The 24,608-nt window shown below is 39.0% G+C and overlaps 1 protein-coding gene across 3 annotated transcripts in view; it reads left to right on the plus strand.

Moving 5' to 3' along the window:
• Hbs1l (HBS1 like translational GTPase) overlaps positions 1 to 24,608 on the plus strand; it is a 69,551-nt gene that overhangs the window by 29,275 nt on the left and 15,668 nt on the right. For all 3 annotated transcript variants that reach the window (XM_050159426.1, XM_050159429.1, XM_050159428.1), the window contains 6 exons: positions 12,981 to 13,089; positions 16,635 to 16,900; positions 17,305 to 17,470; positions 19,863 to 19,980; positions 22,398 to 22,544; positions 24,198 to 24,272. In XM_050159426.1, the coding sequence (XP_050015383.1) occupies positions 12,981 to 13,089; positions 16,635 to 16,900; positions 17,305 to 17,470; positions 19,863 to 19,980; positions 22,398 to 22,544; positions 24,198 to 24,272 (881 nt within the window). The remainder of the gene's footprint in view (positions 1 to 12,980; positions 13,090 to 16,634; positions 16,901 to 17,304; positions 17,471 to 19,862; positions 19,981 to 22,397; positions 22,545 to 24,197; positions 24,273 to 24,608) is intronic.

Consider the following 24,608-nt stretch of genomic DNA (forward strand, 5'->3'; position numbering starts at 1 on the left):
GAATTAGCTTTTAGAACCTAGTTACTATTTTTTGAAAACGTTAAGAAGTGTAAATGCATTTTAAACCTCTTTCAGTATTTATTGGGGGTGGGGACTGGGTACTACGTGGGAGGGGACAGTTTTCACGGACCAGTTCTCTTCTCCCCTGGTGGATCCCAGGGATGGAACTTAGGTCCTCATGTTTAGCAGCAGGTGCCTTTGCTGACCAGATCATTTCACTGACCTACATTATTAAATTAAAGCACAAATTAGTGTTCTTGCATCTTTCTGTGCACTCTATACATCTTAATCAATCCTCCCTCCCTCTTCCCCTTCTGTCTTCTGTCTGTCTGTCTGTCTTTCCTTCTATCTCTTTCCTGGTGGTGCTGGTAGCAAACCCAGGGTTTTCACCGATGCTTGAGAACCAGTCTAGGTTAAAATTCTGATACTACAGGTTTATATATAAAAACTGCCTTGTATTTCTTGCATTTTATTATGGGTTTTATATAGAGGTGGGCAAAAGCTCCTTGGTTGTTTTGATTGTGTTTAAGTTTTTTTCCCCCCCTTAAATAGCAGTTTTTATTGTTTAGCACTTCATAATGATAGTGTATGTTCAAGCATTTTTTTTTATGTTCAAGCATTTTGCAGTCATGTGAAGATTAATGTCTGCATGGAGGAAAATTCCCATTGAACAGGCTAGGTAGTTTTTTTTTTTTTTTTTTTTTTTTTTTTTTCGAGACAGGGTTTCTCTGTGGCTTTGGAGCCTGTCCTGGAACTAGCTCTGTAGACCAGGCTGGTCTCAAACTCACAGAGATCCACCTGCCTCTGCCTCCCGAGTGCTGGGATTAAAGGCGTGCGCCACCACCGCCTGGCCTAAGTAGTTATTTTTTAAAAGAAAACTCTAAAGGCATAGACTTAGGTCATCTAGTTGGATGGTGGTGGTGCATGCCTTCAGTTTTAGTACTCGGGAGGCAGAGGCAGGCAGATTGTTGTGAGATTCAGGACAGTCAGGGCTACATAGCACAGTAAAACCCTGCCTTGATCTCCCCCCCCCCCCCAAAAAAAAAGTCTCCTGGTTTCAGTAGGTCTGCATATACCTGTGGTAAAGCTGAAACCACTCAGTGGGAGGGTAGGTACCTCTGTTTGGCAAAGGTTATTAAATCAACCTGCAGATTAATCGGCACTGGTTTCTACTTGTCAGTGAGAACAGTGGAGGGAGCAGGGCACCAGTGCGTGTGCGCACGCGTGTGTATGTGCATGAAGATGCACAGCAAAGGCCTTTCACATTGCTTAGAAATTATTCAGTCAGTCATTTCTAGGACTTTGTTTTACCTGTGACCTAAAGTTGACAGCATCTCACTGGACCTGGATGCCTCTTTTCTACCTCCAAAAATTCAGAATGAACAGAAGACCGTCCAGGTATTTCCTAGAGGAACAACAGCTTGTGCATCTAGTTTCCCAGTAGAAATTAAAATAATTTTATACTAAAACTTTTTCTGTTTGGGTAGAGAGGGATCTAACTGCTAGACTAACCTCATTCAGTATATTCTTAAGAGACTTTGAAATTTAAACATTAAACCTAATAGTATAGTTAAATAATAATTTTGAGACAAATTCTCTCTGTGTAGCCCTGGATGTCCTTGGACTTGATTTATAACCAGGCTGGCCTAGAGCTCACTACCTTTGCCTCCCAAGAGCTGGATTTAAAGGCATGTACCACCATGCCTTGCAGAAAGATTGATTTTAGCATTACCTTTTCAGAGTATCTCAGTAATTTATGATGTGCCTCAATAAATTCACAGGATCAAGAGGTGAACAACACATTTTCCTTTCCTCTAGGTTCTTGACTCAAGATTATTTTGTGACTACTTTAAAATGACGCTGATTTAGCTTGGGAACATAAGTCCCTCATTCTGGGAGATAGAATCAGAAGACACAGTGGAACAAGGGAAGATGCCTTGGGGGGAAATGAGGAAAAGTTAGCCATCTGTGTGATCTTGGATAGCCATTTAATCTTGTCTAAAATGAGGGATTAGACCAAATCGGCTTGAACAGATTTGATCCACAGTTCATGCGTGGGAAACTTGGCTCAGTTGAAGAAGTCATTGGTCCTCAAGGAAAGTGAGTGAACTCTCTCTGCTGCCCTCCCTACCGAGCATTCACGTGTTCACTTGGCCGCTGTCTTGCCCTTCATGTTGTGTTCACTGTATGAGTCTTGAGTGATTTCAAGTGTTTTAACGGCTTGTGCACTAATTCTGCTCTGTAGCCATATAATTGAGAGTTTTTTGTGGATTTCCATTTTTTTTGTATTTCTTTTTTTTTTAAATTTATTTATTAAAGATTTCTGCCTCCTCCCTTCCACCGCCTCCCATTTCCCTCCCCCGATCAAGTCCCCCTCCCTCATCAGCACAAAGAGCAATCAGGGTTCCCTGACCTGTGGGAAGTCCAAGGACCACCCACCTCCATCCAGATCTAATAAGGTGAGCATCCAAACTGCCTAGGCTCCCACAAAGCCAGTAAGTGCAGTAGGATCAAAAACCCATTGCCATTGTTCTTGAGTTCTCAGTAGTCCTCATTGTCCATTATGTTCCGCAAGTCCGGTTTTATCCCATGCTTTTTCAGACCCAGGCCAGCTGGCCTTGGTGGGTTCCCGATAGAACATCCCCATTGTCTCAGTGTGTGGGTGCACCCCTCGCGGTCCTGAGTTCCTTGCTCATGCTCTCTCTCCTTCTGCTCCTGATTTGGACCTTGAGATTTCAGTCTGGTGCTCCAATGTGGGTCTCTGTCTCTGTCTCCATTCATCGCCTGATGAAGGTTAATATTCAGGAGGATGCCTATATGTTTTTCTTTGGGTTCTCCTTATTTAGCTTCTCTAGGATTGCGAATTATAGGCTCAATGTCCTTTATTTATTTATGGCTAGAAACCAAATATGAGTGAGTACATCCCATGTTCCTCTTTTTGGGTCACTCAGGATAGGTTCCCCGCCTCTACCTCTTAACCCATTCACCATATTCTATTACTGTATTTCCTTAGGATCTTAGCAGTCACAGGTTCCTGTTGTTTTCCCCAGTGACATGCAGTTCACCCCACAGTTTAGTAGTGCATTGACTAGAGTCTTAGCGGTCACTGTTCCTCTGTTTTCATGTATGTGCTAGTACTTGCCCATATGGAACTTGTTTCTGTCTCTCAGAATTCTCTTAATTGCCCTATTTCTTTCCCTCTTGTTTATCTTGATGTCAGGCACATCCCTTAGAGTGAACTGTCTGCAGACAGACTGTTCACTGCTCCTGTTTTTGTTCCCCACGTCTGGACACTATCATAATTTAACCTGCAGAGCTCTGAAAGACTCAGTGTGTAAACAGTGTCTTCATCATCTGTTTAGGTGGGAATCCTCTATGGACTGCAGTCAGGCTCCCTCATCCCCTTTTATTCTTGTTGTTTTCCTCCAAGTTGGGTAGAATCTCAAAACCCACCTCCCCTAATCTTTTCATGCTGGATCGGTGCAGCTCAGTGTTAACTCTGAAGCACATCCTGGCAGTTCCTTTTGCATTAGAATCATGTCTTACTCTTTGATTCGTGTTCACAGTGTCACACACTTGGTGTTTTTCATCTTTCTGTCATGAGTGACTTGTTCCTGTGGCTGTCAGGCTGTGTGCTTTCTGTTGGGAGTGGACTTTTTTCTTTTTTTTTTAAGCACTGCTTGTAAATGGATTCATTGAGTTCCTTAGAAATCCCCATCACGTAGGTATTTCTGCTTTCCTGAGACCATGTAGGCTTCAAACTTGGGGTATGTGGTTAGCAGAGCTCCTGTTTATTGATGTTACTAACCTCTAAGTGGCTGGTAACTTGGAGTCTTTGACATGGGATAGACTTATTAGTACTCTCACAGGATAGCAGAAGTGTGCGTAAACTTATGTACTGTGTTTTATTGCCTGTTACCTAGGGGAGACAGTTTTGTGGTCTTTACTTTAGAAGCTCAGCAAATCTCTATGGACTGAATCCAAAGATGTTTCCTCATACAGTGTAGAAGTTGGCCTCCATGATTCATGCGCTGTTAAGAAGTATTGGTTTACTTGGTTTCAAATTCAGGAATCCTTAATTTTAAATAAAAGAAGCCAATGTTTAGCAGCACATGAATCATTTCAGTAATGAAACTACAGTTTTTTGTCAAAGTTAAGACACTTGCACAGAGCACAGATATGGTATAGTCATTGCTGTGTATATGAGGAAATAAATTGTTGATGTCAGAGAACTAGTCTTCATTCAGGAATTGGGGCTGTGTTGCCAAGGACCATGGTCACGGACAGAGACACTGAATATATTTGAGTGTGTAAATGAGGGTGAAAAGATCCTGGTGACAGGAAAGAAATGGTTTGTTGAACAAGGGATAAAGGTAGCACCCTGTCAGACACCATAGGTACCTGGCCCTAACGATCTGAGTAGTTAATAAAGTAAGGGACAAGTCTGAGTCATATCCATGAGAAGAAAAGGAACGGACTGTATAGAAAAATTCTGAAGGAAGGAATTCTCAATAAATGAGAAGTTTCATGGTTGGAAGCTAGGAAAAGATTATTAAGGATTGCTGGTTTGTGGGGAGTGGATTTATTTAGATAATGGACATGCACTTTGCTAATTACTGTCCACTGAAGGAATTCTGCCCCACAGTCTGAAAAGATTTGGACCGTGTTGCCAAATGTCTTAGTGCTGAGGACAGTCCCTTCACACCAGCAAATGACAGCATTCAAAATGTCAGTAACACTGACGAATCCTTCTGGAGGATTTGATGAGTCCAGAATGGATTTTCCTCTTTAATACTTGTCTGTAGGAGAAGAAGTCACACTTAAAATTCCCACTATCCTTCATCCCTCAGCCGCTTTTCAGAACAATGAAAGCTGGCAGGAAATGATTTGCTGGTTTGTGTGTTTCTAGTCCCATGTTTTTCTGTGTTTACTTCTTACTGGTTACTGTAGATAACAAACATACAAATGTATTCCTGCTGATGGTGTAGTTCAGATTCTCTAATTTATTGAGCTATTCTTGTGACAGTCCCTGATTTTAATCATTCCAGCTGTTTTATAGAAAGTCATGATAGCTGCAAGTTCAGGTTTCAAATCACTGTCCCCAATTTTGAATTGTTACTGCTCATTTTCTCACATTGACTTTCCAGATGAACTTCAACAGAACCATGCTTTTCTTCCAACATAGTTTGACTGGATTTATACCACCAGGTTCATACTATTTTTCTTATGTATTCTAGAAACTTAATTGCATAATACTTAAGCAAATAAAAAAAATTAGGTCGAAAACAGGGTGTGTGCCCTGTTATTCCAGTGTTTCTTGATCCTTGCAGTTACTTAGAAATCAAGGAAGATAAATGGGCTAGAAATGTCCAAACCAAATACTGTAAAGATGAACTTCACTGACCACAAGCTTCAATAATTATTTTCTAACTAAAGATTTTCTAAAGATTTTCTTCTAAAACAGCACTTAATGATAAATTAATAATGAAAGTCTGATTTGGGATTTTTTTTTTTTTTTGTGCTCTTGCAAATACATACCTTTCAACTTCATCCTGAAGTAGATACTCATTTTGTGGGCATGACAAACTCAGTTTTTGATAAGGCTTTTCCCTATGTATTTTCTGATAGCATATCCTTAGATTTCTATCCATATGAAACTTGTTTAAATTAATGGCTACTGGAGAGAAGCAGTATATCTGTGAGGTGCAAATGGGATCCTCAGGCAGAAACTTGAAAAGTCCATTATGAGTGTGTGGATAATAGAATTAATAGGATGTCGAGACATAGCTTTTTCATGGGTAAGTCACCCTTGTCACATGTGGTTTCTATCGTTTTTCTCTTGCCTGGTTTTAATTGACCTTCTCGTTTAAAAATTACCAGTTTTAGTAATTGTCATAAGAATTTTTAATACTACTTATTTTACTTTATATGTACTAAATGGAAAAGTTCTTTAGTATAAGTCTGCAAAAGTTCTTGTGTGTTTGTGTAAGAGAGGGAGAGGAAGGGTAGAGAGAAGGGAGAGGAGTATATATACTTACATATACATATTTCTTAAAAGTTGATTTCATCTGTTTGATCAGTGTCTATAGAGTTTTAGTTCTGTTGCTCTCCCCCTCTGTACTCCCCACACCTTTGTTTTTCTTCTTCCAGTTTTGGGCCAGATCAAAACTGAAGCCTTATGTACGTAGGCACACATTTTTAGTTTATCTTTTGTATTGCGTCCGTTTCAAATTTTTAGAGTTTGTGTCTCAGAGCTTTTGAGAATAAGCACCATTAAATCTAGCAGGAGTCGATAATGCTCTGTGATGCTGTGGTGGTCTGCACTGAAGAAGAGCCTTCTGGGTAAGAGGCCCACAGTTTAGCTAGCGGGGAAGCAGGGGGAGCCATGAGGAAGCATCAGCTAAAGAGACAGAAGGTGCCATTTTTTAAGAATGCTTTGTTGCAGAGGTAACTGTAGCATGAAGAAGGTGAACAGGGTAGGCAGGCAGGTGATTTGATTTAGGATGTAGACCCTGTCATTATAGTGAAATCATTTAACTTGTATGTTCCTTATTTATAAAGCGGGAAAGCAATTTGATAAACTGAATAACATGTTTTAATGAAGGATGGACTACATAAAAGCAATTTTTTCCTATTCAACTAGGGACTGAGTGCTATCATCAAATATGAACCTTCAGAATGTGTACCTTTACATGGCCCTGGTGTGGTCTGTGGTGGATCTTGCATGGTTTGGGCAAGGGTCTTGATAATCCTTTGGAGGGACACATTTTCCTTCCAGCTCATAATCTGAGTTAAAGTAGTGTTTGGAAGTCATACATACATTCACAGAGCTGAGTACCAGTTTTTTGTGTGGAAACTTGTCATAACCATATCAGATTTCAGAAGACCAGCTTGTCCAGTTCTGGAGGAGTGGTGCAATTGTGACTCCGGAGGAAAATTTCAGAGGAAAGCTGAGTGACGGTAGCAAAGCACCAGCTGCTTAGGCTGTGGGTTCAAGACCTGTCTGCTATCCAGAACCCACTGCCTGCTGTTGCATTTTGTTTCCTGAAAATGTACTCCTTAATTCCTTGGGATTGTTTCAGGGTGAGTGGATTTTCATTTGGTTGGGGAGGATATGATTGTGTGTGTGTGTGTGTGTGTGTGTGTGTGTGTGTGTGTGATTTGAACATTATCCTGTTGATCCATGACCCGCTCTCTTAGTTGTTAATGTGACCTCAGTAGAATTTGCTTCCCATTCAGCCTGTTACTAAAGATGAGGATGACTTTGTGAGCTCTTTGAAGTAGCACACAAAATCTTATGTGTATTTGCATATTTTTTAAAGTTAAGAATGGCCTGTGGTTTTTCTGGTTTTCTAAAGGAATGTCTTGAAGAAGGGAAGAAAGAAGGAAGGGAGGGAGGGGAGAAGGAAGGAAAGAAGGAAGGAAGGCGAATAAAGTACTTTGATGAGTTTGGTATTGTTATCTACTGGCATCTTTGTGTTTATTTTTAATAAAAAAAAATGTTTAAATGTTGAGTCTTGAGTCTTACAGGTAAAACAGACCAAATATTTACTGCATCCTTAAAAATTATGTTAAGATCACACTGACTTTTCTCTGTGCTTACAAGGCCTTTAAAAGTAAAAAATTACAGTATTTCAGTATACTCACTGTGTGAGTGAATCAAAAAAGGTTTTTCATGAAACCGTAGAAGATACTCAAATCAGCCTTAAAGGGAGTGTAGAATTCTTCTCATAGGCTTTTTATTGGCGCTTTCATCATGTACTTTTTATTGTTCTTACAACAGAAGTCAAAGTTCGCTTTGTTTCCTTTTGTTTTACTCAGGTGTCTTCTCCCTCTTTTAGCACCAAACACAATTACTGCTGTATCACAGCCATCACAACCATCAGCGTCCCCATCACTGTCATTACCACTGTCATCACCAGCAGCATCACTATCACAGAACCATCATTACTGTTATCACTGTCATCACCAGCATCTCCATCACAGCACCATCATTACCACTGTCATCACCAGCAGCATCACCGCTGTCGCCATCACTATCATAATGCAGGAAGTATCTCTCACCTCCTCTGACACTTCTCTTCTGCTGAACACTTAATTGCTGAAGCCAGCCCCTCTTTTTTTGCCGCCAGTGTTTCTTGCTGTTTATGCACTTTTGTGTTTCACTTTATTTGTAGCCATTTGGCCTCAGGGTCTAAGAATTAACTTGACTCATTTTCCTGCCCTCCCAGCATCTTGTTTCCTGTGCCTTCTGTCCCTCTGTCAGAGGGCCTTGTCTGTGGCCTGTTCTGCAGTCATCACTTGACACCTGGGCCCTGTACCCCCAAGTCCAGCACTCACCTCACTCGTTTGCGTCCGTTTTGCAGCAGCAGTCCAGTCTTGTTTTTCCCCTTAGAATAACAGCTCACCCCATTTTGACCGTTGCGACCTACAGACTCTTCTGTTCAGTATCCTCCATTTCTCATTTTATATGCCCAGATTAGATTTCCTGGTCTCTAAACAATTCAGTTTTTAGTTTTCAGTATCTTAACTTAGGTTTTCCTTCCTCCTGGCATCTGTTGGTAGAACCTTCACCTGGCATGCAGCAGTCAGTACCTTTTCTGTTAATGTCTCATTCATTACCACAAAGTCTAAAAGGGGTCTAAATACTATGCGTAGTTTTTGTTGTTTAAATCTTTATTTGAAATGTTTTTAGAATGAAACAAGCGCATCACTCTGTCTCTCACAGCTACTCATCCTTGAACCAATCTCATGCACCCCCAAGTTGATAGCACCTTCCTATTTATTGTTGTATATCTGTGCATGCATAAATATATATTTTAACACAACCTACTGAGTCTGCTTTTGTTGTTTATGTATATATGGTTTTCTACTGACTACTTTACACTGAACAACCAAAAGGGGGGCTCATTCCTGGAAGAGACTAATTATTCTCTTGGCAGTCATCAGTGCCTGTTGGTCTGTGTTTAGGGGTAGCCCCCCCCCCAGATTTCCCCCTTCACATTAACATATCCATTGATATTGTGATCTGCTCGTGTTCATGCAGCCTTTTCTAAGAGTAGACTTAGACTTCCTGGTATTTGCCCTCTCACAGTCTTTCCACCGTCTTCCACAAAGTTCCCTGAAGCATAGATGCAGGAGCTGTGATGTAAAAGGATCTGCTGGGGCCGGGCTCCCCATGGTCTGGTGGTCTCTGCATTGTGTCCAGTTGTGGTTTCCTTGCTGGTCTCCATTTGCTGTAAAGAGGCTTTTATGGTGGGGGCGGTAGCTGCACTTATTTGTAGGCCTAAGGATAAGGATTAGAATGTAGTAAGGAAGGAGTTAAGCTAGTTTGAGCCCTGGGTAGCTGACTAAGTTTCTCTCCCGTTGAATAGGCTTTATGTCTATTAGATATTGGTCGCAACCAGCGTGTGTGTGCTGCTCTTTACACCTTTCTGCATTTCTTGCCGTGCTGATCTTTGTTGTTCCCCTCTGCCCTTTGGCAGCTTGCATGGAATTTTCTGGTCAGATCTTCAATCAACTGAGTCTGTGTTCCAAAGTGTGTGGTGTCTTCAGCAAGAGGGGCCTACCTTTAATCTTTGAGAAGCATCCAAGGGCTGCATTTGTAATTTATACTGTGTTAGGAGTCATTTGGAATACCCTGACCAACCATTTGAAAGGTTTCTTGTGCCTAATACTACTGTTTTTGGTTAGTCTGTGGTTCTTGATGGGAGCATAGCCCAAGTGGCTTAGCCTTCTTTAAGATGTGTGTGTGTGTGTGTGTGTGTGTGTCCCCACATACACTTATGTATTGTGTTTAATTTCAGGTAAGCATAAAATATGGTTCCTTGAGGCTGTATCCAACAACCTTGGTGTTCACTTGTCCCTTGTCCCTCCTGTACTGACCACCCTTCTGTTACTCTGTTTTCTATTTCGTATCTCCTGCATCCTGATGCCCCTGCCCTCACCTCTATGGTTTCTTTATAATGTATTAGTTTCTACGCTTGCCATGTGTTATATGCTGACATTTGAGGATATGGAGCTCCAAGGCTAAGGAAATAGTCAAATGAATAAGAAAGTCAAGGAATTGGAGAGAATCTTTGCCTGAATCAGAGAGAATTAATATCCAGAATATACAAAGAATAAAAAAACACAAGGCTGAAAGGAAACAAATCATCCACTTTAAAAATGGGTTAGAAATCTAAACTGAGTATACTTGCTAGAGGAAATAAAAATGGCTACTAACTATCCAAAAATGGAATCTGAGACAGCTTTGAGATCTCATCTCCTAGTCAGAGTAGGTAAGATGAACAAAGCTGGATAGGGCTGGGTAGCTGCAGGTGGACAACAAATGCTGGTGAGGTGTGGAGGAAGAAAACACTGGCTCATTATTGTTGGGACTGTAAGTTGGAGTAGTCACTCTAGAACTCAGTATAGAGAATCTTCAAGAAACTAAATAAATCTACCACTTTACCCAGCTATGCCATGCCTTCATCTACTCCACAGACCCTTGCTCAACTGTGCACATAGCCACTCTGGTCATAATAGCCAGGAAATGGAAACAACCTAAATGTCTTGCAACAGATGAATGGACATGTCCGAGTGTTTGCAGTGAAATATTATTCAGCTGTAAAATATGTATATATTTTTTTGTTCTGGAACTCACCGTGTTGCATAGGCTGGCCTCAAATTCACAGAGCTCTTCCTGCATCCGCTGGGATTAAAATTGCATGCCACCATGCCCAACTGCACCTACTTTCTTTTTGAGTCTATTTTGTTATTAAAAATCCTTTCAATTATTCATTATTTTTGTTGTTGTTGTTCAGTCTCCAGAAGGAGGTAGTTATGAGAAAGTTTCATCTTTTAGTTCCAAGACATCAAAATCTGCCTTCTGTTCCTTTTTACCTCCAGCCCAGTGCCTGCTGTCCTTTGGTTCCTGATCCTTCTGCCTTCTTAGACATGTTAATGTGAGCTCTCTCATTTTCCTTTTGAGTCTACCTACACCATTCTACCACTCTTCCGTTTCCAGCCAAGCATTCTTAGTCACTCTGCACGCCCATGATGTTCGTCTCAAGTCCGTATGGCCAGATTGGCTTCTGAACCTTAGACGCTTGGATTGACAGCAACCTTTACATGTACACACATGGGGCTGCTAGCCCTGCCTTTTGATTGTAACAGATGAGCTCCGTCATCAAGTACAGTGCTACCCCACTCTGAAATGGAACTGTCTGACATCAGAGCTGCAGATAAACAAATAGCCTCATGTTAGTTCATGTCAGATGAGTTGCTAAAACTTGGAAACTGCCCGTGATGGCGACTTTGCAGTCACAGGTGGAAAGAAAGAGCATGTGCTTCTGCTTTCCCACTCTCCTGCTTATTAACTCACCCTGGCCTTTACTTCTTTCCCCACTAAAGGGCTCCTATAAACTGCCAGTGACCTTTATCTAAAGTTTGCGTGTCCCACTAAGTTTTCAGCCTCTTGTCATCTGATTGGTCAGCAGCCTCAGCTCCTGTGGACGCCAGCTCTATGCCACAGGCTCCTCTGTTGCCTTCCTTGGTGTTAACCTTTTGCTGGCTCCCCAGTTCTGGCAAGTACATCCTCTGGCATTAAATGCTGAAGTACTTCCAGGTTTGTTCCTTCTCTGGCAATCACGTGTCTTTGTTTTCAACTTTCCAGTTCATTCCAGTTACGTACTCCTGAGTCACAAATGTGTACTCCAGTACAAGCCTTGCATGGGTTTTGTAGCATGCCCACTTGTCGGTACTCACATGGTCTGGTTTCTGAATGCATCTTCATGTCATGGATTTCTTGTCATAAGAAGGAATGTGTTCACATATTGTCCCTTAGTCTCCTCATTTTCTCCTTCCTGCTATTTGGTCACATATTGTGGTAGTGTCCACTTCTGTAGAACAAGCATGAGGGTCTTGTGTCTGGCCCTCTTCAGCTTCACATGGTCCATTTGTTCTCTTAGAATGCCTGCTGCAGCAGGGTCAGTATATAGCCTGTCTTCTGGAGTGTGCTTTGCTTTAATGGGGCAGTAGGCTTCTACAATTTTTCTATGTATGAATGTATGTATGTATTTATTTACTTGATCATCTACCTCTGCTTCCTACTTTCCTAGAGATCTTATGGCACCATGTATGGACTCCAATAAATTTTAAAAATCATTTTATGTTCCCCCTCTGGACTACAAGCACAAACATTTTCTTCCTGTTCACCTTTTCATTTCTGGCAAGACTGGCCTAGAGTGGACAAATAGGAAGCATTTGTAGTAAACTCTGCACATTCATTTATCTTTCCTAATTGGTACTGTCTGTGTATTTGCTAGTGTGACATACAGTTTTTTTGTTTCTGTGAATCCAATACTCTTGGTACTCCTTGAAAATTAAAAAAAAATACATTTTAAATGTAGAGATTATGTATAAAGAGTCAAATGCATGAAATCTTCCTTTGATCTGGCTCATAGCTTCTCCTTCATGGTTTTTCTACATTGTCCTGTCTCCTGTATTTATGGCTATCTTAGATTCTCACAGATTCTCATACTGCATGGAAGTAAAGCACATAAAGTGTTCTAGCAAAGTTCATTAGACTTTCAACTTGTTCATCAGTTGATAAATCTCAGGGGATCAAAAATAGTTAGCCATCTGCTAACTGTCCAGACAATTTTAGTATTGTGAAAGGGTGTGGTCAGAGAGGTAGGTAGAGGATCTAGGTAGAATGTCAGAATAAGGCCCCGTGCAGAAACCACCTTAGCTCTTAATACTGAAACTCAACAGTCAGCTCAAAATTAGAAAGAGATTTTGGTGAGGTTAAACATGAGTGTCCAGACAGTCGGGGATTTCCCAAAATAGGCGATAGTCTTTCTGCATCTTCATCTCACTGTTTGAAGACATGTTTACAAAGACATGAATTCTCTGTAAATTAATCACAATCTCTAATTGATAATATGCCATTCATTTCTGGAAATTAATTGTCCTTTTATATTTTACTCCTTAATTAGGAAAATCAGTTGGATCTCGGTCATCTCAGAGTGAGTCTGAAATTGTGCCAAAAGTTGCTAAAATGACTGTATCTGGGAAGAAGCAAACTATGGGATTTGAAGTGCCTGGGTAAGACTCAGTCCCTCAGCCCTGTCTCCTGTGAATTGATGCGAACATCTTTTTCAATTTCCTGTACTAAACCAATATCATTAAAGTGTCTCATGCCTTGTGTATAGCAAAGGACAGAGACGGAGTGAGAACTTAGTTTTGATTCTAGCTTTATCATTGTATGACTCACTATGAGTTTCCTCACATCAGTGATAGTTACTCTAACATTAAACAAAACCAAACTGCTTTGTAGTCTCTAGTACTATGAACTAGGGCATTCTGAGCACCGCTGGGTGGTGCAGACAAGCAGCACTTGAGAGTCAGTGAATCATACTCTGAATTTTTAATAACTTGCCATGGGCTGGAGATATGGCTCAGTGGTGAATAACACTGACTATTTTTCCATAGTGCTCATGTTCAAGTCCTTCAATTCCCAGTATCTACATGGCAACTCACAACCATTATGTAACACCAGTTCCAGGGAATAATGGCACCCTCTGCTGGTTTTTGCAGTCATTGAACACACTTGCAGCACATAAATGCAGGCAAAATACTTATACATACAAAATAAAATTAAAGGAAAAAATTGAAAACATAAAAATACTGCCTTAAGGCTCTTTTAACTCTTGTGTGTTTGCATATTTGTATGTTTGGATGTAGTGTGTATGTGTGCATGCATGTTTTGTTTGCACATTTTGTGGATGTAGTGAGTATATGTGTGAATATATATGTTTACACACTTGTGTATGTGGATGTAGTGAATGTGTGTGTTTTCATATTTGTGTTTGGATGTAGTATGCATGAGTGCGTGTTTGTGAATATATTGAGTGTGTATATATGTGTTTGCACACTTGTGTATGTGAATGTAGTGAATTTGTGTGTATATAGTGTATGTGTGTTTGCATATTTGTGTGAATGTAGTGTGTATGTGTTTGCATATTTGTGTGTAGGTATAGTATGTATTTGTGTGTGTATTTGCATATTTGTGTGTATGGATGTAGAGTGTGTATGTGTGTATGCATTTACCCATGCACACATGCAGAGGCTAGTGATTATTGGGTGTTATCCTTGCTTGCTCTTCACACCTTACTATTTTTTTATTTCCAAAGATTTACTTTTTAGATTATGTGTAAGTGTGTCTTTGTGGGGTGTGTGCCCATGAATGCAGGTACACGAGGAGGCTGGATTGAGCCACCCTTAGTTGCTGCTGGGAACTGAACTTGGGTCCTCTGAAAGCTTTATGTACTCTTAACCATTGTCTTACCATTTGGGCTAGACAACCTGCCAGGGTAGCCTAGGTCCACATGTTTCTTCTGCCGGCACTGAGATTACAAATATGTGACACCATGTCAGCTTTTATGTGGGTGCTGGGGAGCTGAACTCAGACCCTCATGATTGTACAGTAAGCTATCTCTCTAGCCCCTCTTAACTTTTATGCTGAATAAGATGTTATTGTATCAAAAACACATGCAGTTAAGTCCTAGAATTTAGAATATCAAAAAAAATTACTGAGTCAACATCAGTAGTACTTGCTATTTTAAAATCAGTCTCTAGAATTCTTGTAGGAGTTTTTACTAGAGACATGTTTCAAATAAATTGTAAAAGATTAATATTTAGCATCTTTAAGATTGTTGAGAATTTTTATTCTCTAAATAACACTTTTGCACTGTGTTGTAACAACACTCGCTGTTCTGACGTGTGGGAGGTGGAGACTGACAGATCAGGAGTTCAGGGTCATCCTCAGCTACACACAGTTATGGAGTAGCCTAGGCTGCATAAGTCTCTGTCTTACAGAACAAAGCAAACAAGAAGTACTCTTTGTAAGCTGTGTATGCTTCACTCACCAAAGCATGGAGGGAGCCATTGGATTTTAGCAAGGATGACTTTTATTTTCAGCATTTAAAATGCAGTCCCGGGTGCCTTATTTTGTCTTTTTATAAAAATCTGTGGTAGTGGTAACATATGTTCCCTTGCTAGGTGGGGAAGAATTTTAATGGTCTCCCACCAAAGTATTTGAATTTAAAACAAGGTTTTATTCAATCGGTTTCAGGTTCAGTGTGGAAAAGAGCTCAGGCCTAGGAGACACGATTCCTCCAGTGTGCATTAGTTCAGGGATAGGTGGGATGGCACTCTGGTTGTCATGTGGTTGTGACTCAGTTATAAAGTTACTAATGTCCTTTCTCTCTTAATTAGGGTTGAATTAATGCAGATACTCTTTATCTGTAACGTATTGTATTATATTTAACTTTGTTATGGGAACTTGTTTTGTTTTGTTTGAGAGAGGGTCTCACTGTGTAGACCAGGCAGGCCATAGACTCACAAAGATCTACCTGCCTCTAACTCCTGAATGCTGGAGTTAAAGGTATTTGCCACTATGTCCAGCTAGGGAGACTTTGAACAAAATAAATAAAATATACAACCCTTATGTTAAGTACATTACAGTCTAAATGTGGAAAGTTTCAGAAGTTATAGCAGTCAGCCAATATGCTTAAAGTAATATATTGTATTGGAAATACACACAGACCTCCTAAACTGGTAACTAAAATACTGGATAACGTGATGAAGAAATAGAAGTGTTTATACCCAAGGAACTGGTGAAGTGTCAATAAAGTATTCCTTTTATAAAGTCCAAACAGTGGGCTAGGTGATCACACAATAGTTAATGCACCATCACACATATACCATCGCAGATACACCCAGCCCTGACCATACCATCACAAATACACCTAATCCTGACCATAATATCGCAGATCACCCAGTCCTGACCATACCATCGCAGATACACCCAGTCCTGACCATACCATCGCAGATACACCCACTCCTGATTGAAGCTAAACAAGGTCAGTACTTGAATGAGAGAATATAAAATATACCCTGACAACTCATTTCTCCATTTTTGTTTGTACACATGTATTCATTGTTTGGAAGGCACTCTGTTTTATCTACATTGAGAACTGTAGCAGTACCTATAGAATACAGGTAAATAGAACTGATTGAAACATCAAATGTAAGACAGATACTCTGTACTCAAAATCAATAGTATTAAATTAGTGTCTAAGTACCCAATTCAAGAAGAAAAATTAAATCTGTAGATTTACAAAATAATGGTTTCACTTTTGGAAAACTTGTTTAGAAATAAGAAATCCCATTAATTAGTTAAGATCATAAAATTACATGAGAAAGTGTCTGAAAAAAATTGTCCCCAATTTATTCTTTCAGTCATAATAGTCAATGTAGGCCGAGGCCCAGAATGGTCATTTTCAGATCTCAGAGGCACTTGAAAGTTTAAAACAGCAACTCTTACCTTATAGGATGCAGAGGTGTTGCTGACTGCAGCCTGACAGTGCTACCTGACATCTAATGTTGGTAGACGTCTCTCCTAGGATTCCAGGTCTGCATTTGTGTGGATTGGCTCTGGCCTCTCTCCATTTCCACCTTAACAGACTTGAATCACTTAGCTGACATCCAAAATGTAAGGAATTACAAAAAGAGGCATCTCTGTGCTCTGACACAGTAGAACAGCAGTTGAAAAGGTTTCCTGATGTTTCCTTCTGATCTTTTTGTAGTTTAACCTCTGAAGAAAATGGAGATAGTCTGCATACTCCTCACAAAGGACCTCCTGGTGACGATGGCAGTGGTGCTTCTCCTAATGTTCTTGAGACCAGCGCTCATAAATCTGCGCTCCTACCTCCCTCCATTCAAGCATCAGAAGAGCTGAGTTCAACTCCCACACCAGTCAAAAAGTCTGGCAAGCTGAGGCAGCAGATAGATGTGAAGGCAGAGCTGGAGAAGCGGCAGGGCGGGAAGCAGCTCCTCAATTTAGTGGTCATTGGTATGCCCTTGTTCTGCCGTGTCTGGAGGACCTGCTCCAGGCTCACAGCCCCTGGGGGCAGCATAAACTTCAGGCAAAGAGGCATTGCATCATAATGCATCCTAGCCACCCTGGGTGAAATGATGCCCTGTGACCAAGGAGAGCATCAGACTTGGCTTATGACATTTTCATTTGGTGAATATTTTGAAAATGGGAAGTATTTTTTTTAAAAAATGGGAAAAATTGCCCTTTTTAAAACAATGTTCATAACACCCCCCCACACACACACCCTGTTGAGGTGTTTTAACCTCGATAAAAAATTGGTATTTATTTCTCCAAATACTATTGAATTACAATCATGCAATGCCTCAGTGTGAACAATCTGAAAATGAACCTGGTATTAATCCTGAATCAATCTTCCTTAGGTCATGTTGATGCTGGGAAAAGTACTCTGATGGGCCATTTGCTTTATCTGCTGGGTAATGTAAACAAAAGAACTATGCATAAGTATGAGCAAGAATCTAAAAAGGCTGGCAAGGCTTCCTTTGCATATGCATGGGTCTTGGATGAGACTGGAGAAGAAAGGGAAAGGTAGTCATTATATTTCAAAATTTTCAGTTTAAATTGATAACAGTCCTTTAAAATAAATATGCAATGTGTTGAATATGTAAAACATATAAAATGTGTTAGAGAAAACTTAAAAAAATTCTTTTGTTTTGTACATTGTTCATGCCTTTATTCTGTGAGAATAGGTTAATATTTATCTAAAACCAAACAGCAAAGACCAGAACCACCCACCAGATTTTCTGCAGATCCCCTGCGATGATTTGCACAGAAGAGCTGGCAGTTGTCACTCCCTCACGGTATCACACGCTCTGACTGGAGTCGACGTTGATTTGACTCAGTCTTGCAGCAGGTTATAGATGCAGGTGAAGGGGAAAACTGTCTTCTGCCTACACTCAGAATTCCCAGTGGATCCAGAACAGAGGCCGCCACAGCTTTCTAATTCGTGTTCTGTTCTCATGAGACGGTCTAAAAGAAGCAATTGAGTGTAGTCAATTTATCCTTTCTTGGGACTTAGTGCTCATTTGGATGGATGCTTGCAGAAGGATGAAGATAATCACATATTTCTAGCCAGAGAGTCAGAGTGTTTCTTTTGAAGTAATTTAAAGCATAAATGTATATCATATTTAAGACTATCAGAGATGGAGAAGTGGAGGCCATAAAGTGAAATGACAGATAGGAACTACTGAGTCAAAAGAACAACTAACACATGAGGCCCTGTGAAAGCTCGTCTAGGTTAACAGTTGGGACATCTCTGATGGCTTTAATCAGAGTATGGTTAGAGAGTACCTGGAGTTGCAGACTGCTGCGTGTGTTCATTTCCCTGCAGTCCTCTCTAATGATCAGTTCTCAGTAAAGCAGGTTTTATTAATGTTTAGTGCTTCTCATAACTGGGTATTTGGATCATTGTGGCCTTTCTCCCTCATGTGGTTATCTTTTTCTCTCTCTATTATTGCAAAGCTGCTTTCTACCCTTTAACCTGTTATTTGCCATATTTTGAAAAACAGTGGAACTATATGTGATGTCAGTATCAGAAGCCCAAGTAATTCTCACCTGCTTAACAGATTATCAAAGAATATGGCTTTTGTTTTCTTTGTGTATCTTGATTCTGTGGCTTAATAGACTGAGAAGAGTGAAATTGAAGCTGGAGGGCTTGGTAAAATGTGCCAATTATGTGTCAGTGTTGAGCTGCAAGTGAGCTAATAATAATTCACTCATTCCTATAATGGCCAGGCATTGGAGATGTCCAGCTGTAACATCTACATATTCGGTAATATTATGGTTGCTAGCTTTCTTTCTCACCATGTTATGATTTAGACTATTCCTCTGTTCTGTAGACAGCGGAAGTTTCTGAGTACATATTAGAAGGTTTCTTCTGTATGTTGCTAGATGACATTTTAAAAACTGACATGTTCTTTACTCCACCATGTTAAATATTTGGAAATTAATAAGCTGCATGACATTTTCATTTTCTTATGAAAGGCTATGAATCTCTAGGTGTGGGAGAACATTAAGTAGGATTAGGCATCACTTTGGCAAGCTCAAATGGCTTGACTAAGGAGACCCATATCCCTTTGCCATGGCAGACCTCTAGTTTATTATTGTAGTGTTGGACGCTTGCTATGGAAGGAAGGCTGATCTTTTTCAAGTTTGAATGGTCTAGAGCAGTGGTTCTCTACCTTCCTAATGCTGTGACCTTTTAATATAGTGACTCCCAACCATGGAATTATGTCATTACTACTCCTGTTATAAACTAATATATTCAGCCCCTGTGGGGGTTGTGATCATAGATTGAGAACTACTGGTCTAGAGCAAATCTTTTATGTTTCCGAGGTCACATGACTCAGGGCTCTTCTAGCCATTTTTAAGGATTTCTTCTAATTGAAAAAAGGATGAAATGGAATATGAAAAAAAAAACTGTCATTTATCTCTCTTGATTTTGTTAAAAATTGGGCATCTGATTTTTTTCTTGTTTTCAAATTTTAACTTGACAAATTTGCAAGTGAAAGTTTTCTGTATTTATTTCTTTAATAGTGACACGAACACTAGAACTTTAGAAAAGCTAATTCCTCAAAAGTATAATTTGCCACATTATCTTTTCTCTATGTGTTTTTCTTTCTAGAGATGTGTTTATATAACTTTCTTTGTTCACAATTATAGTTTCTTGCAAAATATTAGGAAATGGGAAATAGCTATCATTTTGATTAAGGTAGCTATATATACAGCCTTGGCTCAAAGCATACAGGGATAATGGGTTATAGCTGATATTTCAATCCTGTGCTTTATTATACAAGATAAATATGTAAAAGAGTTCCTATTATTATGAAGAATTTAGGTTGTCATTTAGCTTATTATTAAGAGGTCTAGCCCACATCACTACTTATATAATAGATTTTAACCATCATGTGTTTTGTTTAAGGGGAGTAACAATGGATGTTGGCATGACGAAGTTTGAAACCACAACCAAAGTTATTACCTTAATGGATGCTCCAGGCCATAAAGACTTCATTCCTAACATGATCACAGGAGCAGCCCAGGTACCACTTTCTCAACTGAAGGTGCCACACTGATCTTCAGTTCTTGACAGCCACCAAGCTAACAATTATGGGATTTTTAACTCATAAAATATTTTCAAATTGAAAGTTTTACTTTTAGGAGGTTTAAAAAATGAGATATATTTTCATGATCTACTTCTGTGTATTATCCAAGATTCCCGCCATGTTTCAGCTGCAGAGGCATCAGAGGTAGGAACTCTGGTGTCAGAATTAGGGTATGTAAGTGTAGATTTTTTCAACACCCCTCCACCCCATTTATTGCTAAAATTAAAGACTAGCATGAATCCTCTGAAGTAGAATTAAGCTAGAAACAGTATTTGAGTAAGAAAAAGATGAAAATATGTAGGTTGTCCCTTCAGTGCCTGAATACTATTTTTGTTGTTTTGTTTTCTTGAGACTAGAGCTTGCTGTGAGTTCAAACTAACCTAGAATTTTCTATGTAGTCCAGACTCTCGATGTGACCTCCAACTCTGAGATCCGTTTCTACCTTCCACAAGCAGGGTTTATAGGTGTACGCTACCATGCCGAGCTTATGGGTGCTAAGTGTAATTTACATGATAAAGTTCTGTAAAGAATGTGGTATTATGTGTAGCTTCCAGACTTACTTTATGATTGTTTTATATCATATAAGGATTATATGATAATCTTTGTGAAATTCTTATAAACTACACAGTACAGAAAACAACAATAAAAACCTGTCAAACAACTAAAAAGCTATTGTGAACTGTACTAAGAGGTCAGAGCACTTAATGGAATATTAGCAGACCTTTGAGAGACAGTATTACCAGTCTCAGATGGTTCAGGAGGGGAATATAAGGCATTATTGTGATCTGAGTGTCTCTGAGGACAGTTGTAACTCTAAGCAGAATCTGTGTAAGGGAAAATGAGCAGCATTCTTCGAAAAATATCCAGACAAAGCATTGACAGAAATAATTGATAAGAATGGGCCTGGAGCCAGGTGGTAGTGGCGCATGCCTTTAATCCCAACACTCGGGAGGCAGAGGCAGGCGGATCTCTGGGAGTTCGAGGCCAGCCTGGTCTACAAGAGCTAGTTCCGGGACAGGCACCAAAAGCTACAGAGAAACTCTCTCTCTCTCTCTCTGTCTCTCTCTCTCTCTCTCTGTCTCTCTCTCTGTCTCTCTCTCTGTCTCTCTCTCTCTGTCTCTCTCTCTCTCTGTCTCTCTCTCTCTCTCTCTCTCTCTCTCTCTCTCTCTGTTAGTGACTTGCCCTTCCTTCTCAGAGTTCTCTGTCCAGAAGTCCCACGTATAGTGACTTGCCCTTCCTTCTCAGAGTTCTCTGTCCAGAAGTCCCACGTATACCTCCTGCCTGGCTATTGGCTATTTAGCTTTTTATTACACCAGTCACAGAAATGCAGCTTCATCCAGTGTGCATAACCCACAAGATTCTGTTTTAGTAGCTGCAGAAGATGAACCTTTGGTGATTTGTGACATAATTTGTCTTACTTTAGATAATATTCTCATATCTGAATATCTTTGTAACATATTTGTTTTTGTAAGATAAATTCTTAAATATGGAATTGATGGGAAGTAAAGTGTACACAGTTTTAGGGCTATTGATACTTTGAAAATGCCCTTTGGGAGGCTGTTTAGTCCCATAACAAATATGTTCAGGAACACTTCCCTGCTGCCTCCAGTGAATCATTTTGTCTTTTAAATCACTAACCTGTGACATCTAAAAATAGGGTCTGTGAATATGTAGTTTTGATTTTTCTTTTTAAATGAGGGACTTTTTAAATTTAAACTTTTTGGCTATTTGCATTTTTTTTTAAGCAAATCCCTGGCTTATATCTTAGCTAATTTTCTATAGGACTCTGTATCCCTTTTTTGTTTTCTTCATCTTTTTTGGTAAAGATGACACTTGAAATTATTGGTCATCTTTATGTCTTAATTTTATGTTCTCTTCCCCCCTTTTGCTAAACATTTTAATTTTTACTAATCAAGTGTAGAATTTCTTATTGTTCTTTATTTTGTGTGTGTGTGTGTGTGTATGTGTGTGTGACTGTGTTTGGGAGACATCATTTGTATGGAGGTCAGAGAACACCTTGTGGGAATCAGTTCTCTCATGCCACTGTGTGGATTGAGGACACTGAAGTCATCTAGTTAGGCTCACCAGCAAGTAGCTGTACCTACTGAGCCATCTTGCCAACTCTATTCCTCTTGTTTATGTCATTATTATTGGTGTCACACAAGTCTATAATAGGTATTGAGTTTTTTTTAAGCCATCATTATATTCTCCCATTTGCTTTGGTGTTTGGTTTCAGGTTGGGGTCATGTTATAACCTGCTTTTAAATCTGACCAAGTGGTTCATTGAGTAACCTGTCCTTTGCATGAAAGGAGTGTGGTATTATTTCTAGCTTTGATTCTCTCTCCTTCCTCAGGCTGATGTAGCTGTTTTAGTTGTTGATGCCAGCAGGGGAGAGTTTGAAGCTGGATTTGAGACTGGAGGACAGACGCGGGAGCATGGCCTTTTGGTCCGTTCTCTTGGAGTGACACAGCTTGCTGTGGCTGTCAATAAAATGGATCAGGTAGCTAAAGGACTCTGGGAGAATTTGTTTCAGATGTTGATTAAGATGATATTCTAGTGGCTGAAGCAATGACTCTGGGGTTAAGAGCATCTGTTGCTCTTTCAGAGGACCTGGGTTTGTGTCCCAGAACACACATGGTAGCTCACAACCATCTGTAACTCCAGTTCCAGGGATACACTGTCTTGTGACTTCTACAGGCATTAGACAGTCACGTGGTACACACACATACATAACACTTGTGCACATAAAATAAACAAATTAAAAAAATTTAAATGGGTACTATTTTGCCTTTGTAGAGTCCCACAGATATAAGTCAGGGATTTACTTAAGAAATGCAAATAACTTAGTTACCATATCTAGAAATACAAATTTGCTATCTTTTAATTAATGGAGCATGGTATTAATTTTTAATCAACAGTATCTTATTTTCAAAATGACTTTTTGGAAATTAAAACTTTTCAATTACCATTACATTACACATCCATTGTACATTATATATACATACATTGGACATAGAAAAATGCAAATTCGTTTTTATAGATATGGGTTTTTATTTTTTCTTTCTCCATCACAACCATTGGATTATAATGTTTTCTTGGATAAAAATTTTTTTATGGCTTTATTGTAGGCTATGTTCATTTAAACAATCTAATTTTGAAGACTTCTAGTTGTTTTATGGTATATATGAGTGTATATTTTAAAATGGCTTGTTCTCTGGGTCTCGGGCCATATTGCTTTTGAAATTTGCCAAATGTGATGTGAGTGCCTTTGAGGAATGTGCTGATTATTTACTCTTAGCACATGTGGTATGGTATATTTGTGACCCTAAACTGGCAAATCAACTATTATGAAAAAATTATTTTTGAATTTAATATACAGAACATATTTCATTTGTTAACATCATTGTTTTATGTATAGTAATAATATTTAAGTATATTTTTCCTTTTGAAATTATTTGTACAGTTTGTTCTTTCCATTTTGATTACTTGGACATAAAAATATCTATTTTGCTTATTTTTATGTTTAGGTATTTTCTTTACCCTAGCTTTTGATAAATATTCACCAATATTCCTTGTTGGTTTTTCTATAGTTTATTATTACATATACTATTAATTTTTCTCTAGAATTTTTGTATGAAAAATTTCAAACATAGAGAAAACTAGAAAGCTTTTTGATATGTACTTGTATTTTAGCCACTACATAAGAGTCAGGACTTCATTGCTCACACTCCTCTTGTGGTATGTATTTCCACATAATTGTAGGCCTGGTGTACATAGTCATAAATTCTGCATATAACCTAGAGTTGACTCTCCATACTTGGTTAGGATGATTGGCAGAGGTGGGTGTTAGTCCTTATATTTTAGTCTAATGTTTGTTCAAAGCACTATTTAATAAATCAAATTCTCTCCAAATTTGAAGTCACTTTTAGCATAACTAGAGGATTCTGTTAGAAATTATTGGCTTCCTGTTTTAGGAAAAGTTAATCTTAGATTATTAAAAGTTAAATAAAATATTAATGGTAAGATTTTTTTCTGAGGTTTAAATTTAGTTTATGTTTTATATATTTGGCTATGTACATTTTATTATAGAAATTTTGATCTTATGTGTCATATTCTCATGTATAATTCTAAGTATAAATTGAATCTTTGTCAGGTAAATTGGCAACAAGAAAGATTTCAAGAGATTACTGGAAAACTTGGGCATTTTCTTAAGCAAGCAGGTTTTAAGGTATGATAATTTTAAAAACTGGCTTAGTTATATCTCTTAAGTTATTTTACTGATATAAGAAAACAAGCTATTATGTTAATATTCTTTTTTGGTCTTTAAATTTTTTATATATTATAATTTTTAATTAAAATATTTTATCATTTCCCTCACCCTTCTACTCCCGCTACCTCCTCCAATCCCCGCCCCCCTCCATTCACTCTCAAATCCAAGTCATGGCCTCTTTTTTTTGTCAGGTGTTATTGTTTTGAGATATGTGTAATTTTGATATATATATGCGTAGATATATAATTAAAACCTGCTGAGTCCATTTAGTATTGCTTGTATGTATATGATTCC

This window comes from Alexandromys fortis, unplaced genomic scaffold (assembly GCF_014885135.2).
Source record: "Alexandromys fortis isolate MF-2015 unplaced genomic scaffold, M_Fortis_MF-2015_v1.1 scaffold_107, whole genome shotgun sequence".
In the NCBI taxonomy this organism is placed as follows: domain Eukaryota; kingdom Metazoa; phylum Chordata; class Mammalia; order Rodentia; family Cricetidae; genus Alexandromys; species Alexandromys fortis.